General features: G+C 36.2%; 1 protein-coding gene across 5 annotated transcripts; it reads right to left on the reverse strand.

Moving 5' to 3' along the window:
- Positions 1 to 824: 824 nt before the first annotated feature.
- LOC114541860 (E3 ubiquitin-protein ligase parkin-like) lies at positions 825 to 22,235 on the reverse strand. 5 transcript variants are annotated; one of them, XM_028561668.1, is made up of 8 exons: positions 21,987 to 22,235; positions 21,413 to 21,560; positions 19,824 to 19,933; positions 19,572 to 19,658; positions 18,975 to 19,084; positions 3,692 to 3,801; positions 3,439 to 3,525; positions 2,916 to 3,234 (listed from the first exon to the last, which is right to left on the reverse strand). In XM_028561668.1, exons 1-6 carry the CDS (start codon positions 22,158 to 22,160, stop codon positions 3,771 to 3,773), a joined length of 660 nt encoding a protein of 219 aa, XP_028417469.1. In that variant the 5' UTR covers positions 22,161 to 22,235; the 3' UTR covers positions 2,916 to 3,234; positions 3,439 to 3,525; positions 3,692 to 3,770. The 5 variants fall into 5 exon arrangements, with proteins under 5 accessions (XP_028417473.1, XP_028417470.1, XP_028417469.1 ...); XM_028561670.1 differs by lacking the exons at positions 2,916 to 3,234; positions 3,439 to 3,525; positions 3,692 to 3,801 and adding exons at positions 13,557 to 13,681; positions 13,787 to 13,832; positions 14,970 to 15,333 and having other exon boundaries at positions 21,987 to 22,234; XM_028561671.1 differs by lacking the exons at positions 2,916 to 3,234; positions 3,439 to 3,525; positions 3,692 to 3,801 and adding exons at positions 13,795 to 13,832; positions 14,970 to 15,130; positions 15,228 to 15,333 and having other exon boundaries at positions 21,987 to 22,234.
- Between the last annotated feature and the right edge of the window lie 97 nt (positions 22,236 to 22,332).

The following is a 22,332-nucleotide window of genomic DNA, read 5'->3' on the forward strand; positions in this document are numbered from 1 at the left end:
TTTTGAAAGTGTAAATTCGCATTTAAATAGAACAAGTTAAAGCTTTTAGAGTCGACTTAAGGTGGCTCCCTACAGTTTTGATTGTGTAATGCGCAATTATGTTGGAAAGACCATTATTTTATCATCTTACAAAGTATGATCACGAAACTTGGCCACATAACTGCTATAATATCGCAAATTACGAAATATATAAAATTTCATAAAATTTCCTCGTTGCCATGGTAACATAACGATTTTAAAAAGGGCCAATTTACAGATTCTGAGATAATTTTTTCAAATTTTCTTCGGTAAAACTTTCTAATTTTTTCCACACAGTAATCTTATCCATAATTCTTTCTAATGTTAGCATTTAAAAAAAATCGTACGAGCACTTTTTTTTAAATCCTCAAAAAATCCTGTTTTTTAATTAAAAAAAATTCGGCTCGTACGATTTTCTTAAAACTTGCACATTTTACGCATTTCAAGATTACAGAAAACTGTGTAAAGTTTGAAAAGAATTTACCGAAGGAAAAACGAGAAAAATACATTTATTTTTATGTTTATGACGTCACAAAAATCAGGATTTCAATTTCCTCGCGCGACCAGTCGACATCCCGCGAAGGCCCGCGCGTGTTTATCAAACGTTCACAATGACAAGTTTTAAAAAGCCCGCCCTGCATGCAACATCAGCCACGCGTGTTGCGTGTCCTATTTCGCGCGCGACAAAATTACCGCGATACAACCATAGAACTGTAGGGAGCCACCTTAAATTACTGTAAAATAACATTTCTCAAAAATCTACTGAAAAAATCAGAAAAATGTTTAATTTTGCTCCAGCTCTCTCAGTCAGATCGCGACATTTTCAAATTCATTTTTGGAAACACGGCAGCAAATTCCAGGAATTCCTAAGTCCTGACAGGAAAGGACGCGTCTTATGCAAATACTTTATAACGAAGAGATATTTGTCCTCAAAAACTGATCATTTTGGATAAGATTTCGAGAAAATACAAACACAGACATCTTCAAGAACGAACACTGTATCTATATTCAGTCTATACAGCGAGGTTTATACTACAGAGCGACAAGCAACACAGAACTTGCTTTATTACGACACAAGAACGACGTGAAATATGGCTACATATATACAAGGCTACGATGAAGAAAGGTTTGTGGACAAAATCAATCAAAATTTTCATTGCCAGATTTGCTTCAATGTCTTGAAAGAGCCGGTTATGTGTTCGAGAAACCAGCATTCTTTTTGCCGTTGTTGTATTACGAAACATCTGGAAAATTCTCAAACATGTCCAACGTGTGCTGATGAACTGACCGTAGAGACTTTGGCCGAACCAAATAGAATTGTAAAAGATTTCTTGAATGAATCAAAAATTCGTTGCGTTTACATCGACAGAGGTTGTCAAGAAGTTGTAGAATTACAGCATCTTGACCGCCATGAAGATACATGTGGATATACACCAGCCGTTTGTACAAACCAAGGCTGTGGTTTAATTGTCAACAAGCGTGATCTTATTCACCATGAAAGTGAAGTCTGTGAATTCCGAAAGTTGAAGTGTCACTCGTGCGGAGAAATGACGAAAACTTTGGCAGATATGGAGGAAAGAATGGCGAAGAATAATGTAACAATTGAAACAAAAATAACAAATTTAGAAAAGAATATGGCAAAAAATACCGCAGATATAAAAGCAGATATGGAACGAAAACTCGAAGCGGTTAACAACAAAGTCGATGGATTGAAAACAGCTTTGGTCAGAGCTTTTGATGAAATGAAGGATGTTCATATCACGATGGAGGGCAAGATAGAAGAAAACACAAGAAAAGTAAGAAATAGACCAAGTGGTGATAAGGAAAATATAATTGTTGCTGGAGGTGTAGGAACAAACTCTGTAGAGATGTTTAACTGGCGTCAAAAATCATGGTCGCCATTACAATCAATGCCAGAGAATCGTTATGGAGCGACTTCATTTATTTATAACAATCATATGAATATAGCTGGGGGTGGCTGTGGTTGGCCTGGCATTGTTGATGATATAATTAGAATGAATATTGACCCAAACCCTGATCTCTCAACACACTGGAGTGACTGTCCTGTTAAACTACCTGATAAGTTGAGATACCACAGCAGTGTGCTGTATAATGATCAGTTGATACTCTCTGGAGGTGATAATGGAAATGTTTCATCTGACTTGATCAGATCAGTCCAGCTTGTTCCTCCCTATACTGTGAAGACCTTATCAAGAATGCCAGAACCGAGACAAGGTCACAGCATGGAAATATTTGATGATAATTTGTTGACAGTTGGTGGAAGTAAAACTGACAGTTACACAGACAACCTCAGCAGTGTCGTACTGTACGATATAAAGAAGAATGAGCTAAAACAGTTGTCACCACTGCCGTATGAAGTGAGTGCTATGGCAACTGTGAGATGGGGAGACAACATCGTTGTTATTGGTGGCGTTGACAAACATGGCAAGACATTAGATACAGTTATCATTTACAATGTCAAGACAAAACAAAGTCACATGCTGCCATCAATGAGATATAAGAGGAGAGGATGCACTGCAGTTGTTATTGAAAACAACATTGTAGTCCTGGGAGGATCTGGTGCAGGAGAACTGAAGTCAGTTGAAGGTTTCAACTTTGAAAGGTATTCTTGGGAAGAACTTCCAGAAATGTCTAAAGCAAGATGGTGGCACACTGCTGTTGTTGTGTGAACAATATGTACGGTATTAAGTGAAAACTCCTAACATATTATGAACATTTGAAATGAACTATAAGATTTTCACAAAGTTATAGAAATAGATTGTAGCATTCTAAGTTGATTGTCAGACATATACTGATTTGTATTTTTGTGATTGAGCCAGTTCTTATAGAATTATATATTAAAGAACAATAACAAATCTATGAAATAGATATTTTCATTGAGGATGGTTTCAAATAAACATAAAATAAAACAGTTAAAACAATAGGTAGGTGCATGACAGCATGAGTGAAAAAAATTGATTAAATATTGACCATGTTGGATCAGAGTTATTAGTTTCTATTAACTGCAGTTTGGATTAAAAAATTCAACTTTCCTAGTAGGATAAATGTTTCTGGGAGGAGACATAAAATGAAAGGGTAAACTTACGATATTTCAGAGCATGTGATGCAGGGAATATTTCTGATGTTAGATTTCAACATTGATAATGGCGCCTGTTCATCTCTACCATGATGTTCCCCACATTTGAAATAAAATTCCTTTGAAAGAACAAGAAGTTTGTGACCTACTTTAGTATTTTACTCTGTATAATGTCAGGTAATTTTACTCATCAGTGGAAGAGTACTGTCAGTTAATAAGTTAACAAACTAATATCTGTCAGTGTCTCTTGTTAACCCATTAGTTGCAATGCACCTAGATGTGACCCACTATTGTATTTTAGGTCTAATAGGTGGATAACTTACAGCTGTTTTTCCCTGACAGTTTGTATTGGATTCACATTGTCCCTGCATTCGGCCTTTGATCAATACATCGTCCCAACCATTTGGACCCTTGCAAGAAACCATAAATATTGTGTAAACAAGATGTTTGTTGACATTCAAAAGCTTTCACAGCAAGCTTGTAAACAAGTTGTAACAATGTCGACATTTTATAAAAGTCTAAATATAAATCTGCTGCAGATTTTTTACAAGTTGTTTATAAGGAAACAGTAAATACCTGTGATAGAACAAAGCTTCCTTCCTTGCAATTTGAACATCGACATCGCAATTTTCCTTGTGTTAGTTTCTTGCAAGTTTTACAATAAACAAAGAAGAAACTTTGCTTGCCTGAGATGAAAGAGTACAAAAAGTTTGGATTATTAAAGGAGCCCTGGTGTTAGAGAGATGAGCTTATTAGAAAGAGAGAGGCCTAATATTAGAGAGAGAGGGGCTTATTAGAGAGAGGGGCTTATTAGAGAGAGAGGGGCTTTTTAGAGAGAGAGGGGCTTATTAGAGAGAGAGGGGCTTTTTAGAGAGAGAGGGGCTTATTAAAGAGAGAGGGGCTTATTTGAGAGAGAGTGGTTTATTAGGGAGAGAGGGTGGGTCTTCATGGATGAAGTATAATATGATTAGGGGGGAAGGCAGGGTAGAGAACCCTCTACCCAGGGTTTCTCCATGAGGAAAATGCAAGGGTATCAAGCTGGGGATAGGAGTTTATTGGAGATAGACAATTAGAGAAGTGGTACAGTACTGTGTTAGAGGACATCCAGGTAAGGGGGTATGGGCAAGGGTGGGTTGGGTTAATTGGAAAAAGGGGTTTTAGAGAGGAGGCATATTAGAAAGGGGCATGCTAGTAGGGAAGGGTATAGGGGATTGGCTAGAGAGGGTTAATTAGAGAGGGAAATAAGGAAAGAGGTACATTAGGGAGGGGCATACTATTAGGGAAGAGAATAGAGAATAATTTGAGGGTTAATTAGAGAGGAATATTGGAGAAGAGGTACATTAGGGAAGGGCATAATCATGACAGAGGGGAATAGAGTGATTTGAGGGTTATTTAGAGATGGCTATTGAAAGGATATTTTATAGAGAACAAACCAGAGAAAGGGTTATTGGAAAAGAGGTGTATTAGACAGGATTGCAATACAAGGAACAGAAATTATTATAGTGGATTAACTAGAGAGAGGTTTATCAGGAAAGAGGTTTATCAAATCAGGTCATATCAGAGAGGGAGAGGAACGAGGGTGAACATAGCGGGAACATATTGGAGGTATTTATTGAGGGTGTAAAATTAGGAGGGGGATTAAACAGGGTGGGGTCACATTATTTATCTAGAGGTTTATGAAAGATCTCGTCACAACCTGATTGTTCAGATTCACCGTCTTCATCCTCGTCATCCTGTGTCAGTTTTACTTTCGTCAAACCATCATTCGCATTGTAAGTTGCATCAACTGAGATCTGACCAGATTTCTGAACAGCATGAATGACGCTGTGGTTCATCTCTGCATTCTACAAAAAAACACAGTTTCAGATCTCTGAATGTCAGACTCATTGTCGACGACTGATGGTAATTGAAAGACTGAGAATTCTGAGAATCATCTGAAAAATCCTGGAAACTGTCCATGAGTGAGAATTCACATAAGTTTGGGTCAGGTTTTAGTGGAAAAAGATGGCTTTGAAAAATGTCTTAAAAAATCATTTTATCAAAATTCAGACACTGTGATATTCTGAGATGGACTGACTCAAGCAAGACAAGCTGTATCATAATCTATCTCAGATTTACTATAACGAAGATGGTCGCTTTAAACATCAAAATCCCGAACTAAAAAAACCTCATTTATGAAATCATTTCAACATTTCACAGTAAATCTTTCGTTATTTCTTTGAAAATTGTTATATAAATCACATTAAAAGCTTGATATTTTCCTAAAAATCACTCACCCCGAGTGTTAATTTTTATCGGGTAATTCTCGACCGGCAAAAATGATTTTAATTCCAGCAGTTTTGACATTTTTCTTGCGAGCAATTTCCCGTTTTAGTTGAGCGATTGTCCAGGATGGTTGAAAACGAAGGTTAAATGATTTGCCGTTGAAGTTTACGGTCACGTCGTGCGACATATTTCGCTAGAAAAGCTCGTGTATTTCCTTGCAATTGAGAGAAAATAATTCAAAATATTTTGCTTCAAAACGAAAGTTTGGAAAAGAAATGTTTGAAAATTGAAAGTTTAAAACGACGATTGCTTCCACTTACCAAAACAAACTTCCTCTTTTTTCCTTGAAGTTTCACCACTGAGCTATATAATGGATTAGGGATTGGGGATCTCTTTTTTACTTATATATCATGCATGGTTAAATATGGACAAATTTTGTCCAAATTTAACCAGCTTCGTTTAGTAGGGTTTGGAGAAGCCTTTTTTATAAAACAATATTGTTTTCATCATTGGGGATCTCTTTTTTACTTATATATCATGCATGGTTAAATATGGACAAATTTTGTTCAAATTTAACCAGCTTCGTTTAGTAGGGTTTAGAGAAGCCTTTTTTATAAAACAATATTGTTTTCATCATTGGGGATCTCTTTTTTACTTATATATCATGCATGGTTAAATATGGACAAATTTTGTTCAAATTTAACCAGCTTCGTTTAGTAGGGTTTGGAGAAGCCTTTTTAATAAAACAATATTGTTTTCATGATTGGGGATCTGTTTTTTACTTATATATGATGAATGGTTAAATATGGACAAATTTTGTTCAAATTTAACCAGCTTCGTTTAGTAGGGTTTGGGGAAGCATTTTTTATAAAACAATATAGTTTTTATGATTGGGGATCTCTTTTTTACTTATATATCATGCATGGTTAAATATGGACAAATTTTGTTCAAATTTAACCAGCTTCGTTTAGTAGGGTTTGGGGAAGCATTTTTTATAAAACAATATAGTTTTATGATTGGGGATCTCTTTTTTACTTATATATCATGCATGGTTAAATATGGACAAATTTTGTCCAAATTTAACCAGCTTCGTTTAGTAGGGTTTGGAGAAGCCTTTTTTATAAAACAATATTGTTTTCATCATTGGGGATCTCTTTTTTACTTATATATCATGCATGGTTAAATATGGACAAATTTTGTTCAAATTTAACCAGCTTCATTTAGTAGGGTTTGGGGAAGCATTTTTTATAAAACAATATAGTTTTCATGATTGGGGAACTCTTTTTTACCTATAAATCATGCATGGTTAAATATGGACAAATTTTGTTCAAATTTAACCAGCTTCGTTTAGTAGGGTTTGGAGAAGCCTCTTTTATAAAACAATATTGTTTTCATGATTGGGGATCTCTTTTTTACTTATATATCATGCATGGTTAAATATGGACAAATTTTGTTCAAATTTAACCAGCTTCGTTTAGTAGGGTTTGGGGAAGCATTTTTTATAAAACAATATAGTTTTTATGATTGGGGAACTCTTTTTTACTTACATATCATGCATGGTTAAATATATGGACAAATTTTGTTCAAATATAACCAGCTTCGTAGAATAGCTTTCGGGAGAGAATTTTTAAAGTAAAAATACTGTTTTCTGCATTGCGGCACTTCTTTTTACTTATATATCATGCATGGTTAAATATGGACAAATTTTGTTCAAATTAAACCAGCTTCGTTTAATAGCTTTTGGGAAATAATTTTTAACGTAAAAATTCTGTTTTCTGGATTGGGGATCTCTTTTTCACTTATATGTCATGCATGGTTAAGTATGGACGTGCTTTCCCAAGTTATGCTTGGAGTCTGATAAAACCACAGTTAATAGAATTTAATTTTCAAGTCAAGGTTGAGGAGCTTAGCAAGACGAATACCATTGTTAAGTTTGGCTAAAATACAATCGACACGTGACGAGAAAGGAACCGTTTTTTGAATAAACCTGGACAATAACATAATTAATGAGCTGAATTGTACTTTTATTTCGTCTCCAAACCATGTATATTTTATTATCTGTGATAAAACATAACTACAGTTTTAAACGAAAAACAAGCGAACGGGACTTGAATAGAATGGCAATAACAGGCATTCATCCATGGTATTTCACACATATCCACATTGCACCCGGGTTTCGCCAAAAAGAAACAAAAAATTCGTACCATTTCAAAATAAATAAATTTGTCCCGTTTCAAAATAAATTTTTGATTGGAAAGAACACCGCGCCGTTTTTTTGTGGGCCGTCGACTTCAGCTCAGCTGGTATCTGGGATTTTCTCAACATCCAACGTCTCTTTAAAGGTATATGTTTTATCGTCAAAGCGAGCATGCATACCGTGATGCAAACGAAAGTCATATAACCACATTGTTTTTATATTACGCATGTATTCACATTATCGTTTCATATACCTGAACGGAATAATAAATGTACTTGGTGTTTTAGCATATTCCTGCAATGACGAACTTATAACATTTCTGTGTACGAATTAAGTCCACTACACGCTTAATAAAAAATTTAAAAAAATTATAATTATTTTTTTAAAATAACATTGTTTTGGAGCATAACTCCATGTACCTGATTATTCATATCGTACATCACTGATAAACTGTTACAGTACGTGTTTGTTGGTGCGTTAATAAATATTATTCATTTATTATTTTTTTATATATTATTAACACTAGGTAAGTGACAGACTACTTGAAAAGTGATCAGGGCTATGAAGTAAAAACGGTGGCCAGGAAGGGGTCCAGTTATCAAATTGAAAAATTTTGTCTATCCTAGAAAAGTCTATCCTAACTTAGGCCACATTTTCTCAATATAAAATGTCTTTGTCTATCTTTGTAATTGGACTATTCTCTTCCTTTTCCAGTTTTAGCCGTACCGGTAATTACTTCGTGACTGAACCAGATGTAAGGTAATGGTCATAGGGTTTTGAAAATGCCATGTGTGGATATGATTCGAGGAGTGGATATGATTCAAGGAGGAGATTTGATATGGATGGAACTGATTTCTTTCACCTATATTCCACTGTGATTGTTGATCAAGCAGACCAAATTCTTTTCAAAGAATTATTATTCATCCCACCACAAACTTTCTAGATCTGACATTTCGGCCATAAACAGCAACACTTTTCATATGCAGAACAAGTCTGTGTGGCAAGCTTGGTACTGGTAGAATTCTAAAACACTTAAATTTTCAAAGATACAAATTAATACCTTTGACATTTATATTTAAGGCATTTTAAAATAATTGCAGTTGTCTGTAATGTGACCATGTTTCAACATGATAATAGAATGCCCTTGTAAGCGCAACTGTGCAATACGTGTTTACTATTTAAAGGGGACACTTTATGCAACACATATTTAGTACAACCATAGAATACCAGCCCTGAAACTATTGAAATACATGGCCACTGGCTATCCACCATACACTGCACCTACTGACCTACATATAAACACTTTGACATTGAATTTAGCCTTAAGTTTGCAGCATTATATTGATGTGGCTACATAGCCAAACAGTAAAGGAACCTAGTGATGGAACATAGCCACATTAACATGCACCCAACAAGATGGTTTTGAATGTTGGTAATTGCAATCTTACCGAAGATATAATTTATTTCAGCTTGAAATTGTGCAGTTATCGCAGTTTATAAGCTGCTTTTAGACATTTAGGTTTTAGACGTTTTGTATAACTACAGAATTTAGGTTATGGCCTTCATTATGCTGTAGTAATTATTTCAAATGCATAAGGCCAGGTCAAACGTCAAACTTTTCATGCATCAAACCTAATGATAACAAGCTAAGTTTTTGTTTCATTTTATTTGCATTATGTTTGGTGCATGAAAAGTTTGACGTTTGACCCAAGCCAAATCCATTGATCAGATTGCTATTATCACACACTAAAATGTTACAATGTACTGTTTTGTACAATATATACATTCCCCATGCATTATTATCCGTACAAATTATACACTATTGACTACCCCAGAACAACCTTTAAATCCCTAGAAGTGGGATTGAAGACATGTCTTCGACGAATATCTTACCTCGTTAGTACTTTTATCATCGCACAGTTCGAATTCATCGACATCGTCAATATTTACATCCAAATCGACCTCATGCATATTCATACTTGCCTGACGTGCGGCCATCTTGGATTTTGTTTTTGAACTTAGTAACCTGGCCGTGGTTAAACTTGTTGGTTTTTGAACAAATTTTGTCTGAAATAATACCTCGAGGACCGGCTCGTCATTTTTCGGTAACTTAGCCGCCATCTTTTTGTCGCCAAAAACATGGCGGACTTCGCCCTTCTGCGCAACCGCAGAAGCTCTGCTGACGCCACATGGTTTCCTTTTGGCCATGGTAGTTACCACTGACCAGGCTCAAATATGAGCCCGCTACAAGGGTGTCCTCCCCCCTGGATTTATTAAACAACAGATTCTCCCCCCTGGCCTTTATAAAAAAAATTCCCGTGAAAACTTCAGTTTGTTTTTCTGAAATATAAAGTCATGAAAACATCATTAATTGGATTTTTTTGAAATATAAAGCGTTTTTTTAAGATGAATACAAGTCGTAGATGCTGTTATTGCCAACTCAAGAACAATTGTATATTAAAACGTAAAAAATTGTGGACAAAATTGAAGATTTTAATTCTGACACGAACTGACAGGTGTTTTTTTTTATATTTTCATTATTTATACATTCCTATAACAAATGCTTGAACTTTTTGGCACTATTGTCGGACATTTTGGGGACAATTGGATATTTATGGACATCAATTAGACTTTTTTATACCCTGCATGAACTGCAGAATTACTGAAAGTATGCAATTAATAATGTTTTCTTGAATGTCTTCAGGACAATATATCTAGGTATAATCCAAAGAAACAGAGGCCAAAGCTCAGGGGCAAGATGCTTGGCAGCTGACTAAGTGCAAGAGTATAGTTTCAACCATGAGTCATATTTGCAAAGCTGAAAATATTTTCATAAAAACCAGGAGGGAGATGGACACAGTTTTTCACCTTGTATCGCGGTATGTCAGTGGTAACCACCACGAGCAAAAGGAACCATGTGGCGTCAGCAAAGCTCAAAATCCGCCATGTTTTTGGCGACACGATTTGGCAGCGAGCCGGTCCTCCAGGAATTATTATATAGCTCAGTGAGTTTCACTCCCTGGCAGTTTTCTGATCTCTTGGGACACTGGAATGTTCAGCGTTTTCTATGTTGGCAATAGTTCCATTTAATCCGTGAGATTAGGTTAAGATTAGGGTTAAATTTAGGATTAGGTTTAACCCTATTTAACAATAAACCTAGGACCTAATCTTAACCCAAATCGTAACATAATCTCAAATAATAAGTATGTCTCAGGGATAGTTTTTTTAACTCATTTACTGCCAAAACAAACTTCCTCTTTGCCTTGAAATTTCACTCCCTGACAGTTTACTGATCTTTCAATAAACTGGAATGTTTACCGTTTTCTATGTTGACAATATAATTCCATTTAATCCTTGAGATTAGGTTAGGATTAAGGTTCAGTTTAGGATCAGGTTTAACGCGAATAAACAATAAACCTAAAACATAATCTTAACCAAATTCCTAACATAATCCGAAAGATATTCAGGATTTGGTTAAAATGAAGAGCTATATTAAAAACTATCGCAGCATCGTCAGCACTTTTGAAAGTGTAAATTCGCATTTTAAATAGAACAAGTTAAAGCTTTTAGAGTCGACTTAAATTACTGCAAAATAACATTTCTCTAAAATCTACTGAAAATATCAGAAAAATGTTTCATTCTGCTCCAGCTCTCTCTCCGTCAGATCGCAACATTTTCAAATTCATTTTTGGAAACACCGCAGCAAATTCCAGGAATTCCTAAGTCCTGACAGGAAAGGACGCGTCTTATGCAAATACTTTATAAGGAAGAGTATTTGTCTTCATAAACTGATCATTTTGGAGAAGATTTCGAGAAAATACAAACACAGACTTCACCAAGAACGAACACTGTATCTATATCCAGTCTATACAGCGAGGTTTATACTACAGAGCGACAAACAACGCAGAACTTGTTATTATTACGACACAACGTCCAACGTGTGCTGATGAACTGACCGTAGAGACTTTGGGCGAACCAAATAAAATGGTAAAAGATTTTATAAATGAGTTAAAAATTCGTTGCGTTTACATCGACAGAGGTTGTCAAGAAGTTGTAGGCATCTTGACCGCCATGAAGATACATGTGGATATACACCAGCCGTTTGTACAAACCAAGGCTGTGGTTTAATTGTCAACAAGCGTGATCTTATTCACCATGAAAGTGAAGTCTGTGAATTCCGAAAGTTGAAGTGTCACTCGTGCGGAGAAATGACGAAAACTTTGGCAGATATGGAGGAAAGAATGGCGAATATCGAGAAGAATAATGTAACAATTGAAATAACAAATTTAGAGAAAAATATGGCGAGAAATACCACAGTCGCAGTCGCAGATTTAAAAGCAGATATGGAAGGAAAACACGAAGCGGTTAACAACGAAGTCAAAGGATTGAAAACAGCTTTGGTCAGAGCTTTTGATGAAATTAAGGACGTTCTTATTACGATGGAGGGAAAGATAGAAGAAAACACAAGAAAAGTAAGAAATAGACCAAGTGGTGATAAGGAAAATATTATTGTTGCTGGAGGTTTTTTGACTAATTCTGTAGAGATGTTTAACTGGCGTCAAAGAACATGGTCGCCATTACAATCAATGCCAAAGAAACGTTGGGCAGCGACTTCATTTATTTATAACAATCATATGACTATAGCTGGGGGTTGGTGTGGTTTGTCTGACATTGTTTGATATGATTAGAATGAATATTGACCCAAACCCTGATCTCTTGACACACTGGAGCGACTGTCCTGTTAAACTACCTGATGAGTTGAGATACCAGAGCAGTGTGCTGTATAATGATCAGTTGATAGTCTCTGGAGGTGATTGCGAAATGTGTCATCTGACTTGATCAGATCAGTCGATCTTGTTCCTCCCTATACTGTGAAGACCTTATCAAGAATGCCAGAACCAAGACAAGGTCACAGCATGGAAATATTTGATGATAATTTGTTGATAGTTGGTGGAAGAACAACTGGTAATTACAAAGACAACCTCAGCAGTGTCGTACTGTACGATATAAAGAAGAATGAGCTGAAACAGTTGTCACCACTGCCGTATGAAGTGAGTGATATGGCAACTGTGAGATGGGGAGACAACATTGTTGTTATTGGTGGCATTAACAAACATAGAAAGACATTTTATACAGTTATCATTTACAATGTCAAGACAGAACAAAGTCACATGCTGCCATCAATGAGATGGAAGAGGAGTGGATGTACTGCAGTTGTTATTGAAAACAACATTGTAGTCCTGGGAGGGGGGGTGAACAATTCCACTGGAAGTCAGTGGAAGGTTTCAACTTTGAAAGGTATTCTTGGGACGAACTTCCAAAAATGTCTAAAGCAAGAAGGGGGCACACTGCTGTTGTTGTGTGAACAATATGTAAGGTATTAAGTGAAAACTCCTAACATATTATGAACAATTGAAATGAACTATAAGATTTTCACAAAGTTATAGAAATAGATTGTAGCATTCTAAGTTGATTGTCAGACATATACTGATTTATATTTTTGTGATTGAATTTAAATTGAGTCAGTTCTTAGAACAATAATAAATCTTTGAAATAGATATTTTCATTGAGGAAGGTTAAAAATGAAACACCAAATAAAACATTTGAAATAAGCTTTTCTGCACCCCCTCCACCTAGGTTTTTCACCCCCTCCCTCCCACAGATTTTTTCACACCCCTCCTCCCCACCTACGTTTTTCAGCTAAAACCCCACCCCTCCCCACCTAGGTTCTTCTGCCCCAGTCCCCCAGACCAAGAATCCTAACTGAGCCTCTGCCTCAAGAAATAGTTCAGTTACCTATTTTAAATATCAGCCTGTCTGTAAATGATGTCTGTGTCTGTCAGACTGCCACAAACCAAGTCATATTTTAAAATTTAACAATTAACAAGATTTGGAGAGATAGTTTTACTCTTTATTAAAACAGAACCCTGATTAAATAATATAAATTGGTTTGTCAACTAAAATAAAATTGATGTTTCAAGTTTGCTCACAGATTGTTTTGTAATTTCACGTTTTCCATCGCATCCTTGAAGGCTTTTAGTACAAGATTTACATTATCTTTTGTACTGTTCAACCCCATCAGACCAACACGCCAGTCGCCATATCTGAAAAATTTCACGACAAAAAGTAAGGTTTTTCACAGGGAAAAAATTTATGATTATGGAGGGAATATCTTCAAATATGGAGAAGAAAATTGTGAATATGGATACCTTTCCAGCAGATCTTCCAAGACCACCTGAAATATCCATTTTATATCTGAAAAAGAAATTGATTATTCAATTTTAACACTCTCCCTCTTTATTGGACTTCTATGAATCACCACCCTGCAAATATTAAAATTGCAGTTGATAGCAGGGGGTATTTCTTCCCAAGATTCATCACTCAGCAATTATCGTAAATGGATGGAATCACCCCCCTGTTCATATTCAAAATGGGGCAGTTCGCAGGGGGGTGATTGCCTTCATTTACCGGTACTTGCTGAGTGAATGAACCACTTATGCAAAAAACAATGGAGTTGTTCTTCTGATAGGTATTCTGTGCCTACACTTTCTTTTATTTTTATTGTATTTTTATCTTTACTTGAAAGCACGACATGAAATTACCATTTAGACCTAACCCGGGGGGTGACGGGAGTCAATGACAAATTCATTACTCATTCTGTTTCGAGAAATGCATTATAGTTTAAAATTTAGTTTAGCCGAATTCATATTAGAGGCGGGAAACTCGTCTTACAAGGTCAAGGAAAACAGGAAACTCGTCTTACAGGGGAAACTCCTCTTGGAAACTCATCTTAGACGGGAAACTCGTCTGATGTGAATCAGGCCACAGACGGGTTTCTCGTCAGAATTTTCCCGCCTAACTTTCCCGTCTAAACAAACGGTTAATTTGACCGGGAATCCCTTCTGGACGAGAAACTCGTTAAATTCGCATTTAGACGGATAAATCAGACGAGTTTCTGAAATATCAACACGGTCAAGGACGGAACAAGGGTAAAGCCCGCCGCACAAGAGAGCTATCAGCTGAGCTAACGACCTCGCGAGGCAGTTAACTCAGCCTGAAAACTATCTGCACACGATAGAAACTTGCCTCTCGAGGCGAATTCCTCACGAAAAACTATCCGCACACGAGAGTAACTTGCTGAGCTAACAGCCTCGCGAGGTCTTTACCTCAGCTACCAGCTCTCCTGTGAGGCGCGCTTAACTGAGAAAATAAACAAAATTATTATCGTAATAATCACGATACCCTTTTTAGCATTACCCGACCCATTACACGCGTAAATTTTATATCCATTCCAAGTCATATTAAGACGGGTTTTTACAATCAACTTTGCTGTCTAAGATGAATTTCCCGTGCCTAATATGAATTTGGTTGTTAATGTGAGAGAGATGATACCTTCGGCTTCTCCGCTTCCTTGAATATAAAATCCATTGTTATATGGTTTGTTGTTGTTTGAATAAGAACGTGATTTTCGTCAGATCTTCGCAGCAAATGGTGTCATGACAGAACTCCCTAGTTTGCAAACTATGTCGACACCATTGTGTGTACGAGAACCTCTGTATAATGATAAATTCACGTTAATTTAATTGTTTTGTAAGATTATAAGAATATTATCGATTCGCTGTGTTGTTACAAGCTTACATCTGGTCTTACCTTGGTGTTCCGAAATCAACACAACCCTGACTGTCAAATTCACGGATTGAATTTCTACCATTTGAGCTGCAAAGCTGACCAAGTTTAAAACATTCAACCGCATTATCTAGAAAAATAAATACAGAAAAATACGATGAAGAATAACGAAGTGATACTTGAGAATTCTATGAACAAAGATATATATCACAATATGTATTCCAGTACCTGCAAAGACTAGGAATATAACAACGATCTTAACAACTCCAAACATCTTTGATCTGCTAAAATTTAATCTTCTAGCTTGAAATGGCTTTTCATCGATATAATGACCGCACTTATACAGGATGTTTAAAAAAACACAACACTTAATATTTATGAATATTTTGATACGCTATACGATCTTTTGTGATCAAAGCGAAAGTGAATTTCATAAACACTTTGAAGTTGCGTTTTTCTTATTCACCACAGCTGTAGATCAATCCACAAGATATCCTGAACCATTTGTGTGTTGATGAAAATTCATTTAGATTGGAATATTATTGCACCGCGAAAATATTCAAGACTTAGACAAAAAAATATAAAGTAGGTCACATCTGGGTGCATTGCAAGCTAATGGGTTAACAAGAGACACTGACAGATAGTTTTGTTAACTTATTAACTGACAGTACTCTTCCACTGATGAGTAAAATCATTTCACATTAGACAGAGTAAAATACTAAAGTAGGTCACAACTGGGTGCATTGCAAGCTAATGGGTTAACAAGAAACACTGACAGATAGTTTTGTTAACTTATTAACTGACAGTACTCTTCCACTGATGAGTAAAATCATCTGACACGATTAGGAAAAATCTAGGTTCATAATGCTGGACCATGCAGTTTGACCCATTCACTTAGCATACATAGCTCAGTGCGTTATACTCCAGTCCCAGTTCTCTCTCTCAGCTCGCGATATTTTTAAATTTATTTGTGGAAGCATCGCAACAAATTCCAAGAATTCCTGACAGCAAATGATGCATTTTATGAAAACACTTCACTTTATTAGGAAGAAATATTTGTCTTCATAAACTGATCATTTTGGAGAAGATTTCGATAAAATACAAACACAGACTTCTTCAAGAACGAACCCTGTATCTATATTCAGTCTATACAGCGAGGTTTATACTACAGAGCGACAAACAACACAGAACTTGCTTTATTATTACGACACAAGAACAACCTGGAAGATATCTAAGAAAAACTTGAAGCGGTTAACAACGAGGTTATCCTTACTGAACCATGATATCCACACCGTGTAGCCATACGCTCTGTCCATAAACTATTTGTTATGATTGATTTTTCTTGGTATAAAGTATCATTTTCTTCGAACTCATTTCCATATGAAACACGAAATTCCTATCAACATAAGCACAACCAATTGCAAGCCAGTATTTGAATAGGAGATGCTCAGCTTTTGTCACAAGACAATAATATTAACATAATTTTTTATACCACAAATTCCTCTCTACAAAACACTCCTTAAACACTTAGGAAGAGATCTTTCTCTGCTGTTCTAAACAGATAATTTTGCCGTAGCGATTTAAGAAAATACAAACACAGACTTCTCCAAGAACGAGCACTGTATCTATATTCAGTCTATACAGCGAGGTTTATACTACAGAGTGACAAACAACACAGAACTTGCTTTATTATTACGACACAAGAACGACGTGTAATATGGCTTCATATATACAAGGCTATGATGAAGAAAGGTTTGTGGACAAAATCAATCAAAATTTCCTCTGTCAGATTTGCTTCAACGTGTTGAAAGAGCCGGTTATGTGTTCGAGAAACCAGCATTCTTTTTGCCGTTGTTGTATTACGAAACATCTGGAAAATTCTCAAACATGCCCAACGTGTGCTGATGAACTGAGCGTAGAGACTTTGGCCGAACCACAAAGAATGATAAAAGATTATTTGAATGAATCAAAAATTCGTTGCGTTCACATCGACAGAGGTTGTCAAGAAGTTGTAGAATTACAGCATCTTGACCGCCATGAAGATACATGTGGATATACACCAGCCGTTTGTACAAACCAAGGCTGTGGTTTAATTGTCAACAAGCGTGATCTTATTCACCATGAAAGTGAAGTATGTGAATTCCGAAAGTTGAAGTGTCACTCGTGCGGGGAAATGACGAAAACTTTAGCAGATATGGAGGAAAGAATGGCGAATATCGAGAAGAATAATGGAAAATTTGAAACTAAAATGACAAATTTGGAAAAAAATGTTGCCACTGTTGCGAATAATATCGAGAAAAACACGGCAGATATAAAAGCAGATATGGAAGGAAAACTCGAAGTGGTTAACAACAAAGTCGATGGATTGAAAACAGCTTTGGTCAGAGCTTTTGATGAAATGAAGGACGTTCTTATCACGATGGAGGGCAAGATAAAAGAAAACACAAGAAAAGTAATAAATAGACCAAGTGGTAATCAGGAAAATATAATTGTTGCTGGAGGTGTAGGAACGAACTCTGTAGAGATGTTTAACTGGCGTCAAAGAACATGGTCGCCATTACAATCAATGCCAGAGAATCGTTGTGGAGCGACTTCATCTATTTATAACAATCATATGACTATAGCTGGGGGTTGGTGTGATAGGTCTGGCATTGTTGATGATATGATTAGAATGAATATTGACCCAAACCCTGATCTCTCAACACACTGGAGTGACTGTCCTTTTAAACTACCTAATAAGTTGTGGAACCACAGCAGTGTGCTGTATAATGATCAGTTGATAGTCTCTGGAGGTGGTAATGGAAATATTTTATCTGACTTGATCAGAGCCGTCCAGCTTGTTCCTCCCTATACTGTGAAGACCTTATCAAGAATGCCAGAACCAAGACAATGTCACAGCATGGAAATATTTGATGATAATTTGTTGATAGTTGGTGGAAGAACAACTAGTGATTACAAAGACAACCTCAGCAGTGTCGTACTGTACGATATAAAGAAGAATGAGCTGAAACAGTTGTCACCACTGCCGTATGAAGTGAGTGCTATGGCAACTGTGAGATGGGGAGACAACATTGTTATTATTGGTGGCGCTGACAAACAATGGCAGACATTAGATACAGTTATCATTTACAATGTCAAGACAGAACAAAGTCACATGCTGCCATCAATGAGATGTAAGAGGTGGGGATGTGCTGCAGTTGTTATTGAAAACAACATTGTAGTCCTGGGAGGGTACGGTGAGCAAGGAGAGCTGAAGTCAGTTGAATGTTTCAACTTTGAAAGATATTCTTGGGAAGAACTTCCAGAAATGTCTAAAGCAAGATGGTGGCCCACTGCTGTTGTTGTGTGAACAATATGTAAGGTATTAAGTGAAAACTCCTAACATATTATGAACAATTGAAATGAACTATAGGATTTTCACAAAGTTATAGAAATAGATTGCAGCATTCTAAGTTGATTGTCAGACATATATACTGATTTGTATTTTTGTGACTGAATTTAAATTGAGTCAGTTCCTGGAATTATATATTAAAGAACAATAACAAATCCTTAAAATAGATATTTTCATTGAGGAAGGTTTAAAATGAAACATCAAATAAAACAGTTCAAACAATAGGTAGGTGCATGAGAGAAAAAAATTTGATTAAATATTGATCATGTTTGATCAGAGTTATTAGTTTCTATTAACTGCGGTTTGGATTTAAAAAATTCAACTTTCCTAGTAGGATAAATATTTCTGAGAGGAGACATAAAATGAAAGGGTAAACTTACAATGTTTCAGAGCATGTGATGCAGGGAATATTTCTGATGTTAGATTTCAACATTGATAATGGCGCTTGTTCATCTCTACCATGATGTTCCCCACATTTCAAATAAAATTCCTATGAAAGAACAAGAAGTTTGTGACCTACTTTAGTATTTTACTCTGTCTAATGTCAGATGAATTTACTCATCAGTGGAAGAGTACTGTCAGTTAATGAGTTGAAAAAACTGTCTGTCAGTGTCTCTTGTTAACCCATTAGCTTGCAATGCACCCAGATGTGACCTACTTTAGTATTTTACTCTGCCTAATGTCAGTTGATTTTACTCATCACTGGAAGAGTACTAGCTGTCAGTTAATAAGTTAACAAAACTATCTGTCAGTGTCTCTTGTTAACCCATTAGCTTGCAATGCACCCAGATGTGACCTACTTTAGTATTTTAATCTGTCTAATGTCAGATGATTTTACTCATCAGTGGAAGAGTACTAGCTGTCAGTTAATAAGTTAACAAAACTATCTGTCAGTGTCTCTTGTTAACCCATTAGCTTGTAATGCACCCAGATGTGGCCCACTATTGTATTTTAGGTATGATAGGTGAATAACTTACAGCTGTTTTTCCCTGACAGTTTGTATTGGATTCACATTGTCCTTGCATGCGGCCTTTGATCAATACATCATCCCAACCATTTGGACCCTTGCAAGAAACCATAAATATTGTGTAAACAAGATGTTTGTTGACATTCAAAAGCTTTCACAGCAAGCTTGTAAACAAGTTGTAACAATGTCAACATTTTATAAAGTTTAAATATAAATCCGCTGCAGATTTTTTAAAAGTTGTTTATAAGGAAACAGTAAATACCTGTGATAGAACAAAGCTTCCTTCCTTGCAATTTGAACATCGACATCGCAATTTTCCTCGTGTTAGTTTCTTGCAAGTTTTACAATAAACAAAGAAGAAACTTTGCTTGCCTGAGATGAGAGAGTATGAAAAATATTGATTATTAAACAAACCCTGGTGTACGTTAGAGACGAGATTATTAGAAAGAGAGGGTGGGGCTTAATGGATAAAGTATAATAAGATTGGGGGGAAAGGCAGGGTAGAGAAACCCCTACCCATGCAGCTTTTTCCATGAGAAAAATGCAAGGGTATCAAGCTGGGGATAGGGGTTTATTGGAGACAGACAATTAGAAAAGTGGTACAGTACTGTATTAGAGGACATCCAGGTAAGGGGGTATGGGCAAGGGTGGGGTGGGTTAATTGGGAAAAGGGTTTTTAGAGAAGAGGCATATTAGAAAGGCGCATGCTAGTAGGGAAGGGTATAGGGGATTGGCTATACAAGGTTAATTAGAGAGGGATATAAGAGTTCTAAGAGGTACGTATACATTAGGGAGAGGCATACTATTAGGGAAGGGAATAGAGAATGATTTGAGGGTTAATTAGAGAGGAATATTAGAGAAGAGGTATATTAGGGAAGGGCATAATTATGACAGAGGGGAATAGAGTGATTTGAGGGTTAATTAGAGAGGGATAATGGAGAAGAGGTATATTAGGGAAGGGCATAATTATGAGAGAGGGGAATAGAAACTGATTTGAGGGTTATTTAGAGATAGCTATTGAAAAGGATATTTTATAGAGGACAAACTAGAGAAAGGGTTATTGGAAAAAAGGTGTATTAGACAGAAATACAATACAAGGAACAGACATGAAAAAGAGGTTATTATAGTGGATTAACTAGAGAGAGGTTTATCAGGAAAGAGGTTTATTAAATCAGGTCATATCAGAGAGGGAGAGGAACGAGGGTGAACATAGCGGGAACATATTGGAGGTATTTATTGAGGGTGTAAAATTAGGAGGGGGAATAAACAGGGTGGGGTCACATTATTTATCTAGAAATTTATGAAAGATCTTGTCACAACCTGACGTTTACAGTTGGATGACTGACGGGGATTGGCTATAGAGGGTTAATTAGAGAGGGATATAAGAGTTCCAAGAGGTACATTAGGGAGGTGCATACTATTAGGGAAGAGAATAGAGAATAATTTGAGGGTTAATTACAGAGGAATATTAGAGAAGAGGTACAATAGCTAGGGAAGGGCATTATGAGAGAGGGGAATAGAAAGTGATTTGAGGGTTAATTAGAGATGGATATTGAGAAGGATATTTTATAGAGGACAAACTAGAGAAAGGGTTATTTAAAAAGAGGTGTATTAGACAGGGATAAAATACAAGGAACAGACATGAAAAAGAGGTTATTATAGTGGATTAACTAGAGAGGGGTTTATCAGGAAAGAGGTTTATTAAATCAGGTCATATCAGAGAGGGAGAGGAACGAGGGTGAACATAGAAGGAACATATTGGAGGTATTTATTGAGGGTGTAAAATTAGGAAGGGGATTAAACAGGGTGGGGTCACACCATTGAGAGGTTTATGAAAGATCTCGTCACCACCTGATTGTTGAGATTCACCATCTTCATCTTCGTCATCCTGTGTCAGTTTCACTTTCGTCAAACCATCATTCGCATTGTAAGTTGCATCAACTGAGATCTGACCAGATTTCTGAACAGCATGAATGACGCTGTGGTTCATCTCTGCATTCTATAAAAAAAGTTTCCGATCTCTGAATGCCAGACTCATTGTCGACTGATGGCAATTTAAAGACTGAGAATTCTGAGAATCATCTGAAAAATCCTGGAAACTGTCCATGAGTGAGAATTCACTTAAGTTTGGGTTAAGTTTTAATGGAGAAAGATGGCTTTGAAAAATGTCTTAAAATATCATTTTATCAAGATTCAGACACTGTGATATTCTGAAATGGACTGACTCAAGCAAGACAAGCTGTATCATAATCTATCTCAGATTTACTATAACGAAGATGGTCGCTTTAAACATCAAAATCCCGAACTAAAAAAAACCTCATTTATGAAATCATTTCAACATTTCACAGTAAAGCTTTCGTTATTTCTTTGAAAATTGTTATATAAATCACATTAAAAGCTTGATATTTTCCTAAAAATCACTCACCCCGAGTGTTAATTCATCGGGTAATTCTCGACCGGCAAAAATGATTTTAATTCCAGCAGTTTTGACATTTCTCTTGCGAGCAATTTCGTGTTTTAGTTGAGCGATTGTCCAGGATGGTTGAAAACGAAGGTTAAATGATTTGCCGTTGAAGTTTACGGTCACGTCGTGCGACATATTTCGCTAGAAAAGCTCGTGTATTTCCTTGCAATTGAGAGAAAATAATTGAAAATATTTTGCTTCAAAACGAAAGTTTGGAAAAGAAATGTTTGAAAATTGAAAGTTTAAAACGACGGTTGCTTCCACTTACCAAAACAAATTTCCTCTTTTCCCCTTGAAATTTCACTCC

The sequence above is a fragment of the Dendronephthya gigantea genome, unplaced genomic scaffold (assembly GCF_004324835.1).
Source record: "Dendronephthya gigantea isolate DGI-Jeju-01 unplaced genomic scaffold, DenGig_1.0 000313F, whole genome shotgun sequence".
Taxonomy (NCBI): Eukaryota; Metazoa; Cnidaria; class Anthozoa; order Malacalcyonacea; family Nephtheidae; genus Dendronephthya; species Dendronephthya gigantea.

Coding starts and splice junctions, on each gene's coding strand:
- LOC114541860 (XM_028561669.1), bottom strand. CDS start 22,160: ATGTCGCACGACGTGACCGTAAACTTCAACGGCAAATCATTTAACCTT. Junction 19,085..19,571: donor ACTGTCAGGGAAAAACAGCT/GTAAGTTATTCA, acceptor GTTCTTTCATAG/GAATTTTATTTGAAATGTGG. Junction 3,802..18,974: donor ATCACATGCTCTGAAACATT/GTAAGTTTACCC, acceptor CTTTCATCTCAG/GCAAGCAAAGTTTCTTCTTT.